This window comes from Podarcis pityusensis, assembly GCF_964106645.2.
Source record: "Podarcis pityusensis genome assembly, chromosome: 8".
NCBI lineage: Eukaryota > Metazoa > Chordata > Lepidosauria > Squamata > Lacertidae > Podarcis > Podarcis pityusensis.
In genome coordinates, this window is record NC_138033.1 from 15,663,376 (window position 1) to 15,686,662 (window position 23,287).

At 49.2% G+C, this 23,287-nt stretch overlaps 1 protein-coding gene across 1 annotated transcript in view; it reads left to right on the forward strand.

The window, feature by feature from the left end:
• Positions 1-364: 364 nt before the first annotated feature.
• Positions 365-23,287, forward strand: part of LOC308484252 (igLON family member 5-like) — a gene marked incomplete at its 5' end in the record, with an annotated part of 130,060 nt that continues 107,137 nt past the window's right edge. Inside the window, 2 exon segments of the mRNA XM_081019032.1 lie at positions 365-515; positions 518-757. Of these exon segments, the coding sequence (XP_080875158.1) occupies positions 365-515; positions 518-757 (391 nt within the window).

A 23,287-nucleotide genomic window follows, 5' to 3' on the forward strand; every position in this document is an offset into this window, starting at 1 on the left:
TAGACGGGAGACAGTCGTGAGAGAGAGAGAGACCTGAGACATGGGCTGCAAGAGTTAACTCCCTTCCTCCGTTCCATCCCCAGGAGGTACCCACAGAAGATGCTCCTCTATGGGGGAAGCCGGAGGAAGGGGGCTGGGTGAGGGAGGGAAGAGGGGGCTTAACAGCCTAGCCGGGATCTCTCTGGGTTTCCCTGGCTCTGTGTGCGTGGGGGGGGGGCTTGCTCTCTTTCCTCCCCACTCTCCTCATCCCCAGCATTGCTGCAGTAACAAAGAGCCCCTCATAAATCACCCCCCCTTCCTCGGCCCGTCCCACCAGCCTCATCTCCCTCCCTCCCATTGGCGGCCCCCCTCCCTCCTCATTTGCATGCCCGGCCCCTTTCCCAGCCACCCGGACTCCGGATTGGCCCTGCCGGGCGCGTCCCTCATCTCTGCCCAGCTGTCTGTCAGAATTCTCACCCCCTTCAGTAGCTCCCTCTCTCTCCCCTCCTCCTCCCTCCTCTCTTCCCTCCACAATACACCCCCCCTCTCATGAGATGCAGCAAGGCTGGCGGTGGGTTGAATGCGAGAGCCAGCCTGTATCTCCCTCCATCGCTGCCTGTGTCTCGCTCTCCTCCTCCTCTGCCGCCGCCTCCTCCTCCTCCTCCGGCAGCTGCTGCAGCATCGCCCCCCAGCCGGCACCCAGGACCAGCCAGAGACATGCACTGCGCACTCCTGGTCACGCTCCTCTACAGGATGGGGATGCTGTTCCTCTATCAAGGTGCTGCATTCCGGCTGCGCGGGGTGGCGGTGGCGGGGTGTGCGTGGTGGTGCTGGTGGTGGTTTGCGGGGGGCTGGGCTGGGAGAACAGGAGTGCGCGGACGGAATACCCAATGCGTACCTGTGTGCGCGCCACGGGGAGACACGGCTGTGTAGCGTGCCACGGCGGTAGCGCAGTTGCACCGATGCGCTGGGAGCATCTCTGTAGCACAGTTGCGCGGTGCTCTGTCCCTGGGTCTGCAGACCAACCGAGCGCCACAGATGTGCGTGGCTGTGCGCACGATTGGGGTCTTTTTTTGGGGGGGGGGGCTACATTTCGCAGAGGTACCTTGGAGTTGTCCCAAGTATAAGCGTGGGGTTCCCCACCCCCAACCGCGTTGCAAATATCCGTGCGGCCCCTTAGGGATACGTCGTTCTTGGTCGCAAATGCATGCCACGGAAACCCAGATCTCTCTCGGCCCCCCCCCCTCCTCCCAATGAGGTGTCACAACAACTGCATGCGTGCTTTGTGAATGCACAATTTTGGCACCTCCTTTCCAACATCCGGCTCACTCTCTCCGCCGGACCGTTCGGTCTGCGTATCTGAATGCTTACTGTACATTTCCTGCCACGGATAGCTAACGTCGGAGATGCCGGTCGTTAATTAAGTGCGCCGCTTGCCTCTTTGCACGACTTGTTTGCCACGGGGTAGTTGTGGGCAGAGGGGGAGCAAGCCGCCTAAAGATCTGCAAAGGGTTCTGGCGGGTGGAGGGAAGAGAGGGGTTCCTGGGCGCAGGGTGCAGATCTGGAGAGAAACAGGAGGGGATTTGTGTGTTCCTAATATGTTGGAGAGATGACCATACAGCAGAGAGATGGAGAGGGATGGAGACACCCTGGTCAATGAATGAACGGCTTGTATGGATGCTAATCACCAGATGGATATATTTGTGGGGGAATAAACAAAGAGCAAAAAGGGGACTTGTGTAATGCGTGTGTGAGAGAGGGAGGGAGGGAGAGGGAGATGGGATTGGGGAAAGGAAGAGAGGTGATGATAGGTGATGTTGGTGCTGATGATGACCAGAATATTTATAGAGGCATAGATGAACCCAGAGGATAGATGTTGGGATGGACGCTGTAGAAGGTAAGAGATGCACACAGAGAGACCATGCCATGGTGCTCACTTTGGGACAGTAAGACTGCAACACTATGTACAGCACTTACTTGGGAATGGGTCCCATTGAACTCAGGGGGACTCCTTTCCAAGTAAACATGCAGAGGATCTGTCTGCTTGGGTTTTGATGCTTGGCTCTCATGCTTGGCCTGCTGTCTCTCTTTGCCACCCTTCCAAAGCCCATTGCTCCATCACCTGGTGAGAATTTGATGCCACTGATCCTGGCCTTGTGTGTAGACCTAATCTTGTCACTGGGTGGTGGTGGTGGGGGTGGACAGGCATCATTGCCATGGCTTGACCAATGGTCCTGATTTCAGCGCAGATGCCAACATTGGCATTTTGGTGCGGTTGCTGGCACTGACCGTGGGGTGGTTAGGTGAGGAGTTGTAAGTGTGGTTGCTTGGAGCTGTGGCACTGCAGGTCAGGCTAATGCCAGGCTACTGCTTTGGAACATTGTGGATGGCTTTATCATTTAAAATGGGATTGTGAGAACCCTGGTGGGTCTGCCCAAAGGTCAACCTACTCCAATGTTCTGTTTCCAGTCGTGACAGGACAGCCACCTCCCAGATTCCCCCTGCACCCGGCATGCAGAGACGCACAATTCCTGAAAGAGGAGGTCCACATTCTATCCTGGGAGGCTGTCCTGGGTCTCCGCCATCAACAGATCTATCTTTCATGAATTTGCCTAATCCATCTAAAGCTAGCGGACATCATCATCATATCCTGTGGTCGTGAATGCCATAAATTAATTATATGTTACTTCTCTCTCATCTCTCCTGAATGTACTGCCAAACAATTTAACTGAGTAGTCCTGAGCCTTCATACCTTATGAGAAAGAAAGAGGAAGGTGGGGAGGGAAGGAGAAGAACTTCCTCACCCACCCTCTCCCAAGTTGCAGAGGTTGGTGTGACAGGAAACACTAGTAATAACGGTAGTAAAATCAAATCAAATCACAAGGGTGATTTGGGTGATGGTGACATCTGCATCCCCTTGTGGGCAATGAGGTTCTGGTGTGGGTATTGTTCAGTTGATGGAATTGGAAGACATCTGGTCAGCATGAACAACCCAGACCAATCCCATACCACCTTAGAGACCATCAAATCTGTAGCTGCATGACCTTCTGTGGACCACTGCCTATGTATCCAGTAATGAGTTTGTTCATATTCTGGTGCTGAAGGCCTCTTCTGTTATTTTTGCTACAGCAAACTAACCCGGCTACCTTTCTGTGGGCTCTGAATAGTTGGATCAGCCTTTTATGGAAAGGCCTTTTCCATCAGTGCAACACACTCTCTGTCTTTTTCTTTCTTTCTTTCTTTCTTTCTTTCTTTCTTTCTTTCTTTCTTTCTTTCTTTCTTTCACAGTAGTGCCCATGCTCAAGCCATGGGTCGGGTCTGTGGACAGCAGGTGCTCTGACTCTGGCCTATTTTGAGACCAACGTTCTCACTGGCTGCCGGGGTGACATTCATTGCCAGCCAGCCACTGTTGGTTGGTGCCACACAGTGGTGGCATCACCAAAATGAGCAGTTTCATTGGCAGAGCCTGATGAAGCTCAGAGGTTTTGATGTAAATACAAGTGGGTATCTGGGGTTTGCGCCAGCATGGCTGTTGGGATTGGGATCTGTGTGATGGGGGCAGGATGATGGAAGGCAGTTCAACGTGCCCACTCAGCCCAACAGGGCTACTTGCTGTGACTGCAGAGGCCCCTTGAGGTTCCAGGAGCTGTTACCCTCCTCCCCAAACCCATCTACTGTACCTAAAACCCTTTACAATAGGGGTCAGCAAACTTTTTCAGCAGGGGGCCGGTCCACTGTCCCTCAGACCTTGTGGGGGGCCGAACTATATTTTTTGGGGGGAAATATGAACGAATTCCTATGCCCCACAAATAACCCAGAGATACATTTTAAATAAAAGGACACATTCTACTCATGTAAAAACACGTTGATTCCCAGACTTTCTGCAGCCCAGATTTAGAAGGCAATTGGGCCTGATCTGGCCCCTGGGCCTTAGTTTGCCTACCCATACTTTACAATTTAGGGAGAGAGACCATAGCTTAATCGTAGAACAGATGCTTTGAATGGGGTAAACTTCTTCGACATTTCCACTTCAGAGCAGCAGGTAACTGGCAGTGTGAAAGCCCACTTCTACCCAAGATCCTAGAGGGCTGCTGCTGGTCAGAGTGGACAATATTGGACTAGATGGGCAAATAAATAGTTGTGGCATGGGACCTGTTTTCCTATGAGTTCCTATAACTGAAAATATCGGACTGAACTGCGAGCATCTCATGCAAGCAAAAGTGTGGCCCTATCACTGAATTCCTGATCCATGCCAGAATCTAAATCTTTTCTGCCCAGTTTCAACATCATTCTGCAATAATGTTTTTTAAAAAAAAAAAAAAAAAACCTGCAGGAAAAGGCATTTTTGTACACCTTCAAATGTAAAGTACATATTTCACACACTTTCCATTCTAAAAAGATGTATGTCTGCACGTTTCTGCAGTATAGGTTTCATTCTAAAATAAGCACCCCCCCCCCCCGATCTGGAACTAAAATATGCATCTAATGCACACACTTATGTGCATGTGAGGGGTTGTATTTTAGATGAGAACTGTCTCACAAAATGCAGAAGTGTGAAAGCCAAAGAGTAACTCCACCTCAATCTGTGTATCAGACTGGGAAGTGAAAGTGTAAATCAGCCTGATTGGCTTTAAGGTGCAGTGGCTTGCGCCCCCCCCCCCCGCCAACACCCCCATCCCACCCTGCTGCCAATGGTGGGAAATGGTTCAGTTGTCCCTGCGTAGGGAGCATGTCTGCTTCTCCCACTTCGAACATTAATCTGTGGCGTGTAACGTCAGGCTCAGGACACAGAAAGTACAACTCCTTGAAATTCCTGCTTATTTGCATGCATGATTGACATCTACTCCCAGCTGATATGATTGGGATTACTTTGTTCAGAAGTATTGGCAGTGACGTGGAAGGCTGCAGAGGTTTTTCTGTTGCAGGCATTAGTATGGCTGGGAGTGTCAGGATGAGGTTGTCTGAGTTTGTGCTATTTGCACTGGCTGTTACTGACCTTGTGCCTACTGGCTTTACGCTGTGATTTTATAGACTCATAGATCTGTAGAGTTGGAAGGGACCCTGAGGGCCATCTAGTCCAACCCCCTGCAATGCAGGAATTTCAGCTGAAGCATCCATGACAGATGGCCATCCAAGCTCTGCTTAAAAACCTTCATAGAAGGAGAGCCCACCACCTCCACTGTCGAAAAGCTCTTAATGTCAGAAAGTTCTTCCTGATGTTTAATCAGAATCTCCTTTCTTGCAACTGGAAGCCATTGGTTTGGGCCCCAGCCTCCAGAGCAGGAGAAAACAAGCATGTTCCCTCCTCCATGTGACAGCCCTTAAGATACTTGAAGATGGCTATCTTATCTCTTGTCAGTCTCCTTTTCCTGGCCAAACATACCCAACTCCCTCAACCGTTCCTCATGAAGCTTGGTTTCCAGACCCTTGATCATCTTGGTTGCCCTCCTCTGCACACATTCCAGCTTCTCAATATCCTTTGCCATTGCAAAGGATGGATAGGAGCAACAGGAACGCCGGTGAACAAATCTAATTCTTCTTCTTTTTTTGTGGGGTTGGAGGAGCTGTGTCTCTGCTTTGAGTATAGAAGTTCCCTGGCTCAATCCCTGGAACATCTCCAAGCTGTGCTGGGGAAACCCAGGAAAGCTGCTGCCAGTGAGTGTGCACAACACTGGCCTAGATGGACCATTAGTCTGACTTGTCTAAAAGCTAATGAGCAAGACATGAAAGCTACCTGGTACTCAGAGGAAGGCTATCTCTGGACCTGAAGATTCCATTCAGCTGCTGTGGCTAATAGTCTGTTAGTAGCCCAACGCTCCGTGAATCTGTCGAAAAGGTCAGCTTTGCATCTTCTCCAAAAGTTCAGGAAGTAAGAAAAAGCATATCTGTGCATACCCCTGGGCAAGACCAAAGCTCCATCAGGCCTAGCATCCTGTTTCCCACACCAGCCAGTCAAATGCCTTTTGGAACTCTGTGAGGTAAGTTAGGCTGAAAGACTGTGACTCATCCAAGGTCAGCAAGTGAGCATCATGGTGGAGTGGGGATTTGAACTCTGGTCTCCCAGGCCCTAGTCTTACGCTCTAACCAGAACACAATTCTGGCTTGTCCCCAGCACTTGGCATGGAGACATACACTATCACACACTGTACATTCACATTCACATGGCTTCCTGCAAAGATTTCTGGGAACTGTACCTTCTCACAAAGCTACAATTCCCAGCACCTGGAACAAACTATGGTTTCTGGGATTCTTGGGCAAGTCACGTGCTTTAAATGTATGGTGTGTGTGCAGTCGCTGAACATGCTAATAGATCCCAGAATCATAGAGTTGCTCAGTAAAGGGAACTGGGTGGCTTTAAAAGAGGATTGGACAAATTCGTCGAAGAAATAATGCTTCTGAATACCAGTTGTTGGAAGCCACAGGAGGGGAGAACGTTCTTGTGCTCAAGTCCTGATTTTCAGGTTTCCCACAAGCATCTGGTTGGCCACTGTGGGAACAGGATGCTGGACTAGATGGGCCATGGGCCTGATCCAGCAGGTTCTTCTTGTGTTCTTATGAATCCAGAGCTAGACCACCCTAAACAAATGGCTGTCCAGCTTCTGCCTTCCAGTGAGGGAGAAGCTCATCCACTGCCTTAGGTAATTGGTTCCTTTATCAAACAGATTGTACCATCAAAAAGTTTCTGCTAATGTTCAGCTATCTACCCTCCTGCAACTTAAGCCAGTTTGGTCTTTTCTTGCCTGCCTTGGGAGTGCAGTAGCAAACCAGCCTTGTTGGAAGGATGCTACTGTGCTGTTCCCCAGTCTTTTCTTACTCAGGCTAAACATACCTGGTAGATCTACCTTAGGGGACCAAGGAAAGGCAAAAGCAGAGGAACACAGGCTTTAAGCTTTCCAGGCAGGCCTCTACCACTGCACATGCATGCGTTTGCTTGAGGGCCCTTCCAAGCTGCCCTAGCCATCTGCCCGAATCTAAGAGAATGAGGGAGATGGAAGCACGTTTATCTGACTTGCACCAGAACCAGGGATGACCCCTAAAACCAGCTAGTTTGCCATAGTTTTAAGCACCTCCATGGGTGGTGAACACAGTTGCTGGCAAACTGGCATCTGTTCAGGGTGCTTAGAGTGACTTATTGTAACCACTTTGTGGAGAGTTGAGGCACCTATTTTTCCTGGGAAAAAAGCACTGAGTCAGACCATTGATCCATATAGTTCAGTGCTGTCAGCACCAACTGGCAGCAGCTCTCCATGGTTTCTCCATGGGTCTCTTCCAGTGCCGCACAGAGATGCTGAGGATTGAACCTGGGAGCTTCTGCAAGCAAAGCATGTGCTCTGCTACGGAGCCACAGCCCTCCCCCACATCTACAGATCTATCCAGAGTGGCATTTTGTTTGCTGCCTCTCAGCTGCCTGGTCCAAGACCATGCGCTGCCTCGTTGCAAATGCACCCCTGCCCCAAGTCAAGGTGCATGCTATCCAAGGCCAACTGGGTTATTTTGGCACCTGAGGCAGAAAATAAGCATCTCTCCAGTGCTCTGGCAAGAGAAATGCAGTAACTAACAATTTGCTGCCCTTTCTTGATATTCAAGATCAAACCGCCTGAGGCGGGTGCCTCATATTGCCTAATGGCGGAGCCAGCCTTCTGCATGCAAAGGAGAAGCTGGGCCAAAACAAAACCTTTCCAACTCCCATAAAGCTTGAGAAAAGTAATCACCAGTTGATCCCCTCTAAATTTATCCAACTTCCCTATGTTCACAAGGGTCTTTTAGCTCAAATCGCCATTCCGGGGAGACTGCCCCATAATTTTACACCTCTTAATATTAACTGCCTTCTGATTTCCAGTCTAAATCTGTTAATGTCCAATTTGTACCTGTCGGTTTTGATGGCACGGGCTGCCAGCTACTTGCAGAGTTTCCACAGCAGTGGCACTAAACCATACTGTACGTACTGAGTGGTCAGACGCTGAAGATTGCTTTGATCCTGAGTGTTGAGTACATGGCAGTGATGCCACACTATTGGCTTTGCTATAGGTTCGATATGGTTGGCACTCTCAACTTTGTCAGTGGCAGAATAGTCGGTTGTGATTTGTCCAAGTTAGCTTTGGTGGAAGTGGCACCTGGAAAACCTGTGCCTAGATGTGAGGTTGACATGATTTACCTGAGTGCATGTGCTATCATGGCATCCATCAGAAAGAACCCTACTGGGTCCCAAACCAAAGGCCCATCTAGTCCAGCACCTTGATCTCATGGTGGCCAATGGGGAGCCCACAAGCAGGAGCTGGCCAGCAACTGGTCGTTGCCTCCGACAGTGAAGGGAGAATATAGTCAACATGGCTAGTAGCCACTGATAGCCTGATCTTCCTGTCTAAAAGCCATTCAGGGAATGGTCCCTCTCAGTAGGTTGTGGACTCTCCTTCCTTGGAGGTTTTTAAGCCATCTGCCATGCTTTAGTCGAGATTCCTGCACTGCAGCAGGGATGATCCTTAGGGTCCCTTCCAACTCTACAATTCTATGATTCTTTGATGCTAGCTTGGTGGCTATTGCAGCAGTGAGTTCCATAGTTTCGCTCTGCTCTACTTGAAGAAATGCATTCCTTTGTCCATCCTGCATATTCTAACATCCAGCTTCATTGGATGTGCCTGACTGTGTGTGTGTGTGTGCTACAATTTTTAAAATATTTCCCTTTGCGAAATAAAATAAAATATCCTGCAAACTAGCTCAAGGGGGAGTGGGTAAAGATCTTGAGTTACGGAGAGTTTGTTCCTTCCCTCTCCCTTGCAGAAGGATTCAAAACTGGAGCCTCCACCTTTGGGTTGAAGTGGTGCAGTCCACTCGCTGCTCCTTACCTTGGGATTCCACCATCTCATTCTGCTGCATGTGTCAGCCTTAGTCAGCACCAGGCAAAGGTGTTGTTTGCTGATTGGCTAGCCGCAGGCTCTGGTGATGTCCGATTCTTGTGCCAGGAGCTGATCATCAGCGAACAGTTACATCAAGGGTGGTGATCTCAGGTTCAGGGATCAAATGTATCTCTTTCAGGCTTCTTTTCCTGGCACTTGGGACATTCTCCAGGCCAGCCCTGCCTTTTTTTCCAGTATAGTGGTACCTCTGGTTAAGAACTTAACATATTTTTCATTCTATAAGATGTACCAGACCATAAGACGCACCTAGTTTTTGGAGGAGGAAAACAAGAAAAAAATATTCTGAATCCCAGAAGCCAGAACAGCAAGAGGGATCACTGTGCAGCGAAAGCAGCGATCCCTCTTGCTGTTCTGGCTTCTGGGATAGCTGTGCAGCCTGCACTCACTCCATAAGATGCACACACGTTTCCCTTTACTTTTTAGGAGGGAAAAAGTGAGTCTTATAGAGCAAAAAATACGGTAATTCGTTCCAGAGGTCCGTTCTTAACCTGAAACCGTTCTTAACCTGAGGTACCGCTAATGGGGCCTCCCACTGCCGCCGTGCCGCCGCTGCACAATTTCTGTTCTCATCCTGAGGTAAAGTTCTTAACCCAAGGTACTACTTCCCAGTTAGCGGAGTCTATAACCTGAGGTGTTTGTAACCCGAGGTACCACTGTACTTGTGAACCAGGCTGTAATCCTTGGATGAAGGGCAGTATCATCATCATCATCATCATCATCATACTTTGCTTGGCTGAAAGGTATCAAACTGTAATAACACCTATTGCCTGAATGGAGAGAGAAACCTCTGACTTTTGCATGCATGGACTGTCACCTATTGGCCAGCGTTCAGAAAGTTGCCCAATAAGAAATGTGGCCCTGGGTGGAAAAGAGTTTTCTGCTCCTGGCTTATATAATGTTGGCTAAGTTCGCATCTACACTATACCTTTAAAGCAGCACCATGCCACTGTAGAGAGTCATGGCTTCCCACAAAGAATTCTGGGAATTGTAGTGTGTATGAAGGGTGCTAAGGCTTGTTAGGGGAGCCCTCACAGAGCAGTGATTCCCCAGCACCCTTAACAAACTGCAGGTCCCAGACAGGAGTGCCAGCTTGGCCCTGTGGCCATGGGTGCCCGGGGTCATGGGTGCCATGCAGCATGAATGACCCTGGTACCGAAATTTGTGGGTCCCCAGCCGCTTCATGGGGAATTTTTGTGGGTGCTCGGGCACCTAGGGCCTCAGGGAGTTGGCATCTATGGTCCCAGAAGTCTTTGGGGGGAAGTGGTGACTGCTCAAAGTGGTATAAAAGTGCTTTAAATGTCTGGTGTGGGTGTCAGCCTTCCTACCAGTTATTTGCAGTGGCTATAGGTACTTCCTGGGACGCGGGTGGCACTGTGGGTTAAACCACACAGCCTAGGGCTTGCCGATCAGAAGGTTGGCGGTTCGAATCCCCACGATGGTGTGAGCTCCTGCTGCTCGGTTCCTGCTCCTGCCAACCTAGCAGTTTGAAAGCACGTCAAAGTGCAAGTAGATAAATAGGTACTGCTCCGGTGGGAAGGTAAACGGCGTTTCCATGCGCTGCTCTGGTTTGCCAGAAGCGGCTTAGTCATGCTGGCCACGTGATCTGGAAGCTGTATGCCGGCTTCCTCGGCCAGTAAAGCAAGATGAGCGCCACAACCCCAGAGTCGGCCACGACTGGACCTAATGGTCAGGGGTCCCTTTACCTTTACCTATAGGTACTTCCTGCCAGAGAATCACCAGCCACTGATTTCAGTGTGTGAGGACTCTGAGCAGAAGCCGCAATGATCTACATCTTTGCCTTTTCCCAATACATTCTGTATTTCTTGGAACAGAATCTTGAAAGTTTTTGTTGTTTCAATCTGTAGACTTGTGTAAGGTGCTTATTTTCTTTTATTTCTGTATTCCAATAGCTGGCTTTGGGCCACCGCAATATCCTGCTGCAAAGAAACAGTTAAAGAAAGAAGCAGGTAGGCAGGGAGACAAACTCATGGCTGGGATAAAAAGCAGCAGACAGGTTTATACGTCCATCGGCGCAATTTGGATCATCGAGTGGAACAAATGTTCCTCCTTGCAATTAATCGGATTTACTTCTGCAAATTTCAGTCTAATTCTGGCTGCACGAATGCCAAAATTGGTCATCCTTTGTGTGACGTTTGCCTCAAAATCCGCCAAGTAGTAGGACTTAATTCTGAGAGAGGGATCCTAGACCGCTAACTGATGTAAAAAGTCAGCTAAGGGTCTCATTTCTCAGTTCCTTGGGGGAAAGGACTTTGGAGGAGAAAGTAAAGAGAACTTCTCTCTCCCCAGAACTACAGAGCCCAACAAGGGTTGTGAGTGCTCCAAAATATTTTTTTAAAAATTAAACCTGCCCTGTATAATTAGTAAAATATAGCCCTGCACCCAGGTATACAAACTTTGCACAAAGAGGAACTGAATTCTGGGGCTTGTCTAAATTATGCAAATTGAGCAATGTTGCCTGATATCTCTTCTATTGCATAATTAATTTTGTGGTCTTTACTTAAAATGTTCCATCATTTATTCTGGTTTGACTCATTACAGGGAAGGACAGTTTGCTATTCAGGAATTCTACTTCCCTACAATAACCAAAGAGAAACTATTTTCAGCCACCTTTCTGGCACCTGAGATTTCAGCAGGTATTGCCCACGCTCTTTCAAACACATCTTGGAAGTTGTTGGGTTTGGGTTTTTTTTAAGACAGCTTGTGGTCTTAGAAATGAGAGCAAGGAGTCTCAGAAAAACCCAAATTTCTCTAGCCAGTTTTGTGCGTCCCCCCCTGCACATGATAGTTGCATGCACAAAAATCTATGTGTGGCTATCCATCCATCCTGCAGGGCTTCAGTATTTAGGTTGCAATGCTAAGCGCAACTGAGAACCTAAGAACATAAAAAGATGTCCTGCTGAATCAGACCAATGGCTCATCTAGTTCAGCATCCTGTTTGCACATTGGCCAGACACATGACTGAGGGCAACCCTCATGCACAAGAGCAGTGCCACCCCCCCCCCCGTGTTTTCTAGCAACTGGTATTCAGAAACATTACTGCCTTCAACTGTGGAAGCGTAGCAGGAATTTGTCCTTAACCAGGGAGGAATTTCTCCTTACTAGCTTGTCGTTGGCATACTTCTGACTCGAGAGGCAACGGAGTGTGCCTCCGGAGGTGAAGTCAAGCTGCTGGAGAATCACAGCGCCTGCCGTGGCTGCAGAGGTTGGTAACTCATAACTGCTGCCTCCTACATTGTTTTGTTGCGTTGGCAGCACTGAAGTGACTTCACCGAGGTAGAAGCCTGGGCAGTGTGTGTGCTGGTCCTGTCCTGCCCAGATGACAAGACCCTCTTGACCTCACCAATGGGATCCAAAGGAAAGCAGAGCAATATGTTTGGCACCAGCTTGGCTGCAGGAGTTGCCAGAAGGAGGAGTACAAGGTGACATCCAGCCGTCTTAGGGACTCCAATCTGGGTTTGTGTAGGGTTTACTCCTTAGCCTTTTCTTCTCCTGAAGATGTCCCATAAGGCAGAGGGTGCAGATTTTTCCTCAGGATTTCTCCCCAAAGGCTTTCTCACAAATGACTATAGCCGCAAGGCAGCAGAGGCTTCACACCAGTTTCCCTTCTCCTAGATGGGCTACCTTCCCAGGTTGACAAGCCCCATCTGTCCCTAACTTCCCTCTATAGCAGCGGTTCTCAACCTGTGGGTCCCCAGATGTTGTTGGACTACGACTCCCATCATCCCTGAACTCTGGCCTTGCTAGCTAGGGGTGATGGGAGTTGTAGTCCAACAACATCTGGGGACCCACAGGTTGAGAACCGCTGCTCTATAGCACATGCAGTAACTGCCTTCTTGACCAGTGGACCCACCATTAGTCTCATCCGCTCAGTCCACCAGAGCCTGTCTTCGCATGCAAGTGAAGTCCCTAACTCACTGAGGGTTTGAGACCTATTGGCTACCCTCACAGTAGGGCAGGACTGGGGAACCTGTGGGTCTCTAGATGTTTCTGGGCCTCATCCCTGCCCATTGGCTATGTTGACTGTGGCTGATGAGAGTTGGAGTCTAGTAACTTTTGGAGGGACTCACATCCCCCACTGCTGCAGTAGGAGTTATTTCCAAGTATATATGCACATCATTGATTAATCAGTTGGATTTTTTTTTAAAGCCTTCTGATCAATTAAAAAGGAAGCCCAAATTAAAGGGGGACAGTTTATTTTATTTTATTTTTTGGAAAAGTAAATGTAAGTACTGAATTCCGCTAAGGTATTTTAAAATGGGAATTAGGCAGCTTCATTGCAGATAAGGCTATCAATAACTACTAATCACAGCGACTGGGCGCAGAATCAGAGGCAGCATGCAACTGATTACTAGGTCCTAGGAGATTTCATACCCTGATGAGGGGTCTCCCAGATGGAATCTAATTGGCCACAGTGGAAAGAGGATTCTGGACCTCAATAGTCATTTAGGATGATCGAGCAGGGCGATTCTTAAACCCATGGTTGGATTGTTCATTCGTAGTGAGGTCTACCTCCTATCTTCTGACACAGGCAGTGTCTTCTCTGAGATGATGACGTATGCATGCATAATCTAAAAACAAAGAAAAGGTGCCCCTCCCCCAGTGTTGTATTCATATGCAAATGTATGCAGATTTAATCAGTTGATCAATCAACTAAAACTCACAGTTAATTGATTTAAGATTTCCTTAACAGAGAGAGGGCTTTAACAGTTAAGACTCAGGCTGGGTATATTGTTTAAAGCACATTTAAAGCACACACCTCCAAAAAAAGAATCCTGGGAACTGTAGTTCGGCTCTCACAGGTCCACCATTCCAGCACCCTTAAACTATTGTTCCCATTATTTTTTTCAATGTGTGCTTGTGTGCTTTAAATGTATACTGTGTACACAGCTTTGGTAAAACAGCTCTCAGTTATCATTGAAGCCATTGATTGAAATCAGAGGCTGCCTTTCCTATTATTGTTGGGAGCGTCCTTTATTAATAATGCAAGTGGGTGGGCACCGGCCTGGACATCATTTGCAATGCTGATGTTGATTCTCGATTATCAGCACTAATGGAGAGCAGCCCCAAAGATTCCAAAGAACTCGCACAACTAGTTTGGCACACCCAAGAGAGATTTGGAGATTTGCCACATGGCAAGGGAATCCCAAATCAATTTGCGAAATGGTACTGACGGGGAGTGGGGACTGCTTTTCAAAGGAGAGAAAACAATCCCACTGGATGTACCCAAGCCCTCGGGCATGCCTGAAGTACATCTCTGGATCCCGGCCACAGCATTCTTGCTGGTGTTGTTATAGTTACGGCAGAAATGATTTGGTTGTGAGGCTGTTACAAAAGCTGTGTTCTGGATTTCCAAGAAACTTTCACCTAAGCTCCCAGTAAAATTCCATTACTTCCCCAAACTGCTCCGTGTTCAGGGACATGTTGATGACGCCGAACAACGAATTTCTTTGTGTGTGTCTTTTAATTGAACCATGATTAATACGCATTTGTTCCAACATTAAGAGCCGCCTTGCTGAATCAAATCAAAGGTCTGTCTAGGCCAGTCCTTGGTTTCCACTGATGGGTCGTCTCAAATTACCTTCTACTCTGAGTAGACTCATTGAAATTAATGGATCTGAGTTAGTCATGTCCATTGACTTTAGTAGGACTGCTTGGAGTAGCACTAGCATTGTATACCACCTCAAGTGACCAAACAGATTCCAAAAACACTTTCTGCCTAAACAGCAGAGTTTGGAATTGGGACCAGCAGGGTGAACGTGCTGAAGGCAGAGTTTTCAATGAATTCCCTGTGCTACCAAATCTGATGAAGTTCCTGTTTGGGCATCCTTGGTGACCTCTGGAACAGATAGCTGAAAGTCAGCAACCACAAACACCCTCCCTTTTCCTGCTATTCTTGCATGAGTTTAGAATATTTTCCCAATCCTGGCTGGTACTATCAGTTTGCTGTTGGCATAGGGGTTACTGTAGTCAGCAACTATGGCATATGTCAAATTTGAACGGCTGTAGATCACCAGGCAGTGATTGCCACATTGGTCTTCTACATCTATGCTTCCATGGGCACCTATAGTGGCTGCCCACACTGCCAACTGTGCCAACGCTGCCAACAGTTTAAATCTGAGATGTTGTTGGACTCAAAATCCCATTAGCCCCAGCCAGCATGGCCAAGGGAAGATGGGAGGTGTAGTCCACATGCTCCCCATCTGTGCCACTCAGCTTCTTAGGGGTAGGTTTGTGGTTGATTATTTGCGGCTATTTATTTAGCAGTTTCACATCTTGCTTTTCAACTGCAGGCCTCTAATGCAGCTTGCAGCATTTATGGACGTCAAATGGATACACCAAGAACCACAGACTTAAAATGAAAGCAGAACATAAACATGTTCCCTGCAGGGCAATTGGTGTCCAATGGCCCCATGGTGGGAGAGGAGACAGTCCAGGTGGGAAAGAACTATGGATCTACTGCTAGCTCTAGTGAGGGTAGGAGTACTTTGAGTTTCCTTTTCCATGAGCAGAAGCATCTTCCTGGATGGTGGAGCCCCTACCATCCAGCAAGTGGTAGAGCATCCGCTTTGCACTCAGAAGGTCTAAAGCTCAATCCCCAGCATCTCCAGGTAGGGCTGGGAGAGACCCCTGCCAAAATTCACAGAGTGCAGCTACCAATAAGTGGAGGCAATATTGACTTAGAGGGGGCAGTAGTCTGTCTAAGGCAGCTTCCTATGTCCTTATGGGTCAGACCAAAGGTCTACCTCAGTGTTTCCCAAACTTGGGTCTCCAGCTTTCTTTGGACTACAACTCCCATCATCCCTAGCTAGCAGGACCAGTGGTCAGGGATGGTGGGAATTGTAGTCCCAAAGCAGCTGCAGACCCAAGCTTGGGAAACACGGGTCTACCTAATCAAGCATCCTGCTTCCCACAGTGGCCAAACAAATGTCTCCAGGAAACTCACATAAGATGAGCTTGCTCGATCAGGCCAATGGCCCATCTAATCCAGCACTCTGTTCTGGCAGTGGCCAACCAGAAGCCAGTGGCAAGATTCTGACAATGGAGGTGGAGCATAGTCATCATGGCTAGCAGCCATTGATAGCCTTGTCCTCCATGAATGTAAGAGCAGCTCATGAAGGCAATAGTCCTTGACCAAAGTTGCTCTTCAACAACTGGCATCTGGTGGCACCCAACCGCCTGGGACCTAGAGGTTCCACATAGCGATAATGACAAATACCCATTTTAGCGCCTCCTCTTTCAAAGCCATCTAAGCTGGTGGCCATCACCACATCTTCTGACTGTACTGTCTTCCCTTCTACTTTGGGTATAGGAAGATGCAGTGTTTGGAAGATGTTGTGTTTGGAAGACGCAGTGCTATCCTGAAATCTGTTCTGCGGTTGCTCAAACACTTTCTTCCTCTGCAAAAGAAGCTTCTAGTTTTCTGCCTCATTCTCGGGAAATTTTGTACAATTTCAGTGGGTGTGGAGCTTAACCTCAGCATGGCGAGGACGCCAAAGATGATGTGCATGTTTTCTTTCTTTCCAGACAACATATATCCACCATTCTGCAACCTCCCTGACTGCCTGAGCTTCCTGATCTGAAAAAGGTCCATTGGAGGAGATAGCCATGCACCCTTAGAATTGAAGGGTGGGCACCCAGGAAGGCTGCAGAGCGCAGGCCACTGGAGAGATGATTTGTAGAGTGACAGAAAGGACACTCAAAGACAGTGGCGTAGCGTGGGTTGTCAGCACCCGGGGCAAGGCAAGTATTTGCGCCCCCTAACCCGTGGATTTGCGCCCCCTAACCCTAACCCCCAGATGTTGTGCCCGGTGTGGCCGGCCCCCCCTGCACCCCCCACGCTACGCCACTGCTCAAAGATGCCACCCAGCCATCTCAGATGTAAGGTAAACAGTGAGCACAACAGAAAAGTTGCACCCATGAGCATTTCACTGAAATTTTCTCTCCCAGTTGATAATTTCCAAATGCATTTCTTTTCTCATTAACCGACGGAGAATAGTTAGGGTCAAGAGCATCCAAGGGAGACCTTTTCAGCACAGCACTAAGACAGAGGAAGCTGCTTAATACCATGTAAGATTAGTCCATCCTTACTCAGTATCGTGAAAACTGACGGCAGCGGCTCTCTGGGATTGTAGACAGGACTTCCTTCCAGCCCTGCCTGGAGATGCCAGGGACCTCCAGGGACCTCCTGCATGCAAAGCAGATCCTCTACCACTGAGGCACAGTCCTTCTGCCCTTGTTGAAGCCAGCTGGAAGAGGAAGCAGAGGCATTTCTGCCCCTGCATCCTCCTGCCCTCTATCCAGAAGGCTTTCTGCAGGGTCACAGGAGCCAAAGAAAACCATGGGCCGGATGCTGCCTGTGGGCTGCCAGTTGGCTACCCCTCATCCAAGCCACCCTTGCCAATGTCACGGAAAGTGTGAAAGCAGCGTTTCCAGGACAAAGTCATTTCTTTACCAGCCCCCTTTGCCAGTACAAATGCTAAACTGGTGGCTTGAGGCTCTCGGGTTATCAGTTCTGCAGACTCAAGCGGTAAAGGTTTTCTGGGTTGGGCTGCTTCAGCCTGCGAAGCGTTGCTGCGTGTGTGTTTTGGTGCTCCTGCGTGAAAGAGAGAGGGGGAAAGTACTGCGTGCAGAAAATTAGCAGGTCAGGAAAAATGACCCGCACATAATTTTTCTCCTAAACAGTCTGTTTCCCACCCCCTGCATCAGGCAGATGCTTCATTCCTCATTGGGGGTGAGGGGACATGCAAAGCAAAGCAAATAATGCCAAGCAAACAAATGAAAACCTGACAACAACCCACCTAGACGGAGCGTGACGTGGCACCGTCCTGGAGAAGCTATGCCGCCTGGATCCTGCCGAATGTATAAACTGCTCTTAAACCTGTCAGGGAAGCGTAGCAAGGTGCTATTGTATCCTTGAAACGGTTCGCAGCTGTACTGTGTAGCAGGAAACCTTCAAGGAACATGACAAGTCAGACAAGGGTGCAGAAACCTCTACAGGAAACATTTGGCCCTCCTCCAGCCCGCCCTGTAGCAGAAGCTCATTCACTTTCCCAGATAGACTTCTCAGGGGGCCTCCGTGTGACAAGGAACAAGCTGGATCTGCATATGAATTGCAAGGAGACAATAAAGGTCACACTGAAAGGCCCCCCCCCCCACGTGTGCTCTGTGTCAAAAATCAAAACCCAGATTCTGTAACTGGGTAGCCCACTTTCTGTGATCTGAAATAACCCATGCAAACAAGCCAAGTGACAAGGCTTTCTGTGCATGCGTGAAAGTGGGAGGGAAGGTGGGGAAGTGCACCGAGATTTTTCTCAATGACCCTGAGACCTAGAACCATACTTCTTGGGTCAGATCGAAGCAGAGAGCCTCCTGAAGGTGCAAACCTGTAAAGAGCACAGCTTTGAGCCTACCCAGGTTTGAGTGCGCTCCTCACTAAACAGTGTCATGCACAAAATAAGTTAGATTCATGAGAATCATTCAAATGAAACATTTTTTGCATGCACTTTGTTCATTATGCATACTTTATTCTGCTTGCACTGGTCACGCGAAGGCCTTGAAACCTTGACCCCTCGACAGGAAATCTAGCTCTGCCCTGCCTAAGGTTTCCAAGATTTCATGAGATATAGCTCACACAAGTGTTCCAATTTTACTGGGACATCCTGGATTGACAGAAGCCACCCCTGGCTTCTAAGCCCAATCCTGGACATCCCATTTTGGCTCCTGAGCTCTGGCCGCGACAGAGCATGGGACCAAAATATGGGCGTTATTTGGTTCTGTGCTGCGGTGCAAGTCAGTTGGCTCACACCAGAGCGCAGGAACAAATAACGGAAGGAAAACGTACGTTGACCCCATGCATCACCACTCCACTCCTTCCTTTCGCCATGGCACTTCTGGAAGTACATCTACAGTGCAGGAAGAGGAAGAGAAAGCTGGTCTGGTCTGCGTGGCATCTCCAGACCCTGTGCAGGCTGGGCCAACCTCCTGCTAGGCATTTCCCAAGGCTGCAGAGCAGGACTTGGAAGACAGCAGACAAAGGTAGGAGAAGGGGATGGAGTGAGCAAAAGGGTTGTAGCGGTGAGTGGGTGGGCTAGGAAGGGGGCAGTGGCATGGAGGGGGCAAGCAGGCAAGTGACTGGGTCACGGGGTCAGGGGGTGCTCTGAATTAGCCTCCCAAAATGTTGCGGGGTATGCATTTTCTTCACATCTGGAAACCAGAATGCTTTTTTAAAAAAGAGCTGAAACATGAAGGATCCCAAAGCCTAATGTCTGCCCTTGAATTCCATGGTTGCCCCAAGGATAGTCAACATGGACTATCTCCAACCTGTTGGACTCCATCAGCCCCAGCCAGCTTGGCCAATTGTCAGGGATGATGGGAATTGTTGTCCAGATTTAGTAGAGTGCAACTGCTTCAGTTGCATTGAGCTCAGGGGCGCCACAAGGGACGCCAGAACTATTATTTAGAATGTGGCGTGAGAGGCGAGGGGACGCCAGACTTTAGCATCACAAAGGGTGCTGCTGAAATTTGAGGCCCCAAGGTCAGCCACTGCCCCTGGGCTACAGAATACATGCAGGTTTAGCCATAGTCATTATTGCACAGTGGCTGGCCCTGAGTCTTGTGAGGCCCAGCCGTTCTGGGCCCAAGATAATGCAGCACATAGTTAAACTATGGAACTCCTTTCCACAGGAAATAGTAATGGCCACCCACTTGGATGGCTTTAGAAGAAGACCCTGATGGACTGCAATTCTCATCATCTTTGCCCACTGGCCATAGTGACTAGGGCTGATGGGAGTTGGAGCCCAACAGTGAGAATCTAGAGGACCACCAGTTTCCTTATTCCTACCCTAAGTAGCCTCTAAGCCCCAAACAGCCAGGCAGGTCACTTGATCAGTGGCACTGCGTCCTTTGCTGGTGCCTGGGGCGTGCTTGCACATACGCATGCACCAGGCAGGGGCAGGGCAAAGAGGGTGAACAATACCGGCTGTGCCAGCCCAGCCCTCACTGTCGCTGGGTTCACAGGGCTGTGCTGCACCACCTGCCTGCCCGCTCATGCAGGGGGGAGCCTGGCCAGCCAACGTGACCCTTGGCGGGTGCATCCCTTCAACGTTGGCCAGGTGAGGGTGCCGGGGTCATGATGGCAAGGCAAGGCTGGGCTGTGGGGTCCAGAGACCCCTGGCGGCAGGCAGGGCGGGTGCCTGGTTTTGTGCCTGCCCAATCATGCACTCAGGGATACCATCCCCCTGGCTATCCGTGCTATGCCCCTACGCCTAGCTATGCTCTCACCCTCTGTGGTGCTTGATGGAAGCTCCAGAGAGCTGTCAAGGACCCAGATTTAAGGCAGGGCAGCTCTGGGAATGGGCGTGAGAGGCATCTGCCTTGATCGGATGTGTTATAAAGACTGAGCAGGGCTAGCATTCAGCAGAGCGATGCGGCGTCTGCTTTGTCAAAAGGGAAGGTTGCAGTGGCAGGCTATGATTTGTACCTGTTGTCTTATACCGGGGGAGCCGAGGCTTAGAAGCTGCTGCTAAACCTCATCCCCTCCACCTTCCCCCGGGGGCAGGAGAAACACCCACAGCCCAGACAAATCCGTGAAGCAGCGGCTGGACACCCTTTTCTGAAGGACAAGAGAACCTCCGCTCTCGCGATCTGGCAGCTCGGGGAAGGGAACCGATGTCATCATCATTTCTGCAAAGGGACGGGGAGGAAGTGACAGGTTAGGTTGCCAGCGACAGCCGCGAGGAGATCAGAGGAAAGGTCGGCCAGGAAGGATCCTTGAAGGGTGTCTTGCAGACTGTAAATGAAGCGGAGAGCCAGATGGGGAAACAAGCTGACGGGGCGGTTGAGGGTTTACCTGGCCAAGAACAGCACCGGACAAAAGGAGCCGTGCTAAGCCTCCAAAGCCTTTGTCCGGCGCTTTCCAAGCTGCAGTCCAGGGAATTCCTTGGAAGCCTGTCTGCCTGTCTGAAAAGAGAAGATCAGTCATAACGGCTCAGCTTCCCTGGAAGGCAGAAGCGCTGCTCATGACTCCAGGTGTTTGCTAAATGTGCAAAGAGGAGGGTGATAGGCTGCGCCCTCTGGGCCCCCTCCAACCAGGGTTGGCTCTGGGTTTGCAGGGGCCTGGGGCCCCTTGTGGCCTCTTTCATTGGTGCCCCTCCCCAGTTTGATGGATGGCCCTATCCCTTTTCCTCTTGTATATCTCTCTGCAGGGGTGGACCAGTTGGTGCAGCTGGCCAAGGAGAACATAGAAAGCTGCCTTATAATGAGTCACACTATTGGTCCCTCTAACTCAGTATCATTGGGTGACAGGGGCTCTCTCCAGGGTTTCAGACAGGGAAGATTCCCAGCCTTTTCTGAAGAACCCTTCAGAGCAGATTTGGGGAGGGCACGAGGCAAGCACAGTGGGAGGAGAGCAGGCAAGGTGCTCTTACTCAAGTGGAAGTCCGCATGCCGCTGGGACATGGTAGCTGCAGACACACACACACCTGGCTGCACAGGTGTGCTTGAAAGTGTGTAGGCAATGCCTTACAAAATCCCAGCAGCCAGAATCAGGGTTCCTTCCAGGAGACTTTAAGCCTCAAGCGTTCAAAGTGAGACTGTTTAAAAAGTAAAAGCTGGGATTCGCAGCGGGGTCTAGATTTAAGCACTTGGCAATGCTCTTTGCTTTTCTTACAGCAAACAGGCTAAATTATGCGATGCAAAGCGAACCAGTTTCATTTGAAAAATTCACACAGGTTGCGGAATTCTGCTTTCCCAGGCACAGAAACTGGGCTACTTTGACACATCACTCAAACTGAGAGTCTGTCTATACATTCGAAAAAATCATGTTTTAATGGGTTTCTGGGCCTGCACTATATATTGGCTGAATGTTGAAAACCGCATGATTGAACGCTCTCATGCTGCAGCCATTTTCACAGTGATGGGAGATATTGATGTAAGGAGAACATTCAAGCATGCAAACTACCTTTAGTCAGAAACAGTACGGTCCCAGAAACAGTGTACCCCATCTGAGTGTAGACTGGCCATATGGTGGACAATATACAATTTTAAATTCCAAAGGTCCTCCCATCAACTCTTCCTGAACCCTAAAAACATACAAGACCACATGTGTATCGACTATTTCTTGTGAATATTAACTCTGTGTGACACACAGAGATTAGTCAACTTTCAAATGAAAATCAGCAGAGCTTGATTTGGAACCTGCATACCCTCCAACATTTCTCCAATGAAAATAGGGACGTCAATAATAATAATAATAATAATAATAATAATAATTTATAACCAATCTATCTGACTGGGTTGCCCTAGCTACTCTGGGTGGCTTCCAACATATATAAAAACGTAATGAAACAGCAAATACTTTTTAAAAAACCCTTCACATACAGGACTGCCTTCAGATGTCTTCTAAAGATTGTATAGTTACTTATCTCCTTGGCTTGCGGGTCGCATAACTCCATACCCTCCAACATTTCTTTGATGGAAATAGGAACATCCTAAGGAAAAGCGGGACATCCCGCGATCAGATCAGAAACTGGAATGGCCTCTGTAAATCCGGGACTGTCCCTGGAAAATAGTGATACTTGGAGGCCCTGTGATACCACTTTAACTTCTCCCAAAGAATCCCGGGAACTGTAGTTTGTAGAGATCCCTGCTCCTGTCACAGAACTACAGTTTCCCAGAGTTCTCTAGGAAAAGGAATTAATTGTTAGCCCACTCGGGAATTGGAGTTCTGTGAGGGAATTAGGGGCCTCCTAACAGCTCTCACCACCCTTAACAAGCAACAGTTCCCAGAATTCTTTGGGGGAAGCCATGACATTCTGGGATCAAACCAGAAACTGGAATGGCTTCTGTAAATCTGGGACTGTCCCTGGAAAATAGGGACGCTTGGAGGGTCCGAACATGTGTGTATCACAGAGGGTTCTGGTGCAGGGAGCATGCCTTTCTTCTTGTGAACTGATGGCACACCCAGATCTCCCCTTGAAAGATCGGAGGTTTGCAAACATACCTAGATGCAAGATAGTTCCCCTCCCAATGCTAATCTCAGTCTCCCTCACATCCGTGCCAATTCTAGGAATGCACTTCTAAAAGACCCCTGCTATGCTAGTGAGGCTGACCCAGCCCCTCATCCTTGTCTTTCCCTGCCAGTCTGCAGAATTTTCAAACAGGCATCGCCTTGCCTGTAGGCTGGAGACGGAAGCAGCAGGGTTGCATCCATGTTAGGAGTTTTCCTGGAAGGGCTGCTGCCTCCTCTGTCAGCCTTTTTATGTCTCCTTGGAGAGACTCACCTCCTGCTCCGAGTGCCACGCTGATAAAAGAAGCAGCCAATCAGCCCTAGATAACAAGAAGCGCCTGCCAAAACCGGGCCGTCAAACTTTGTG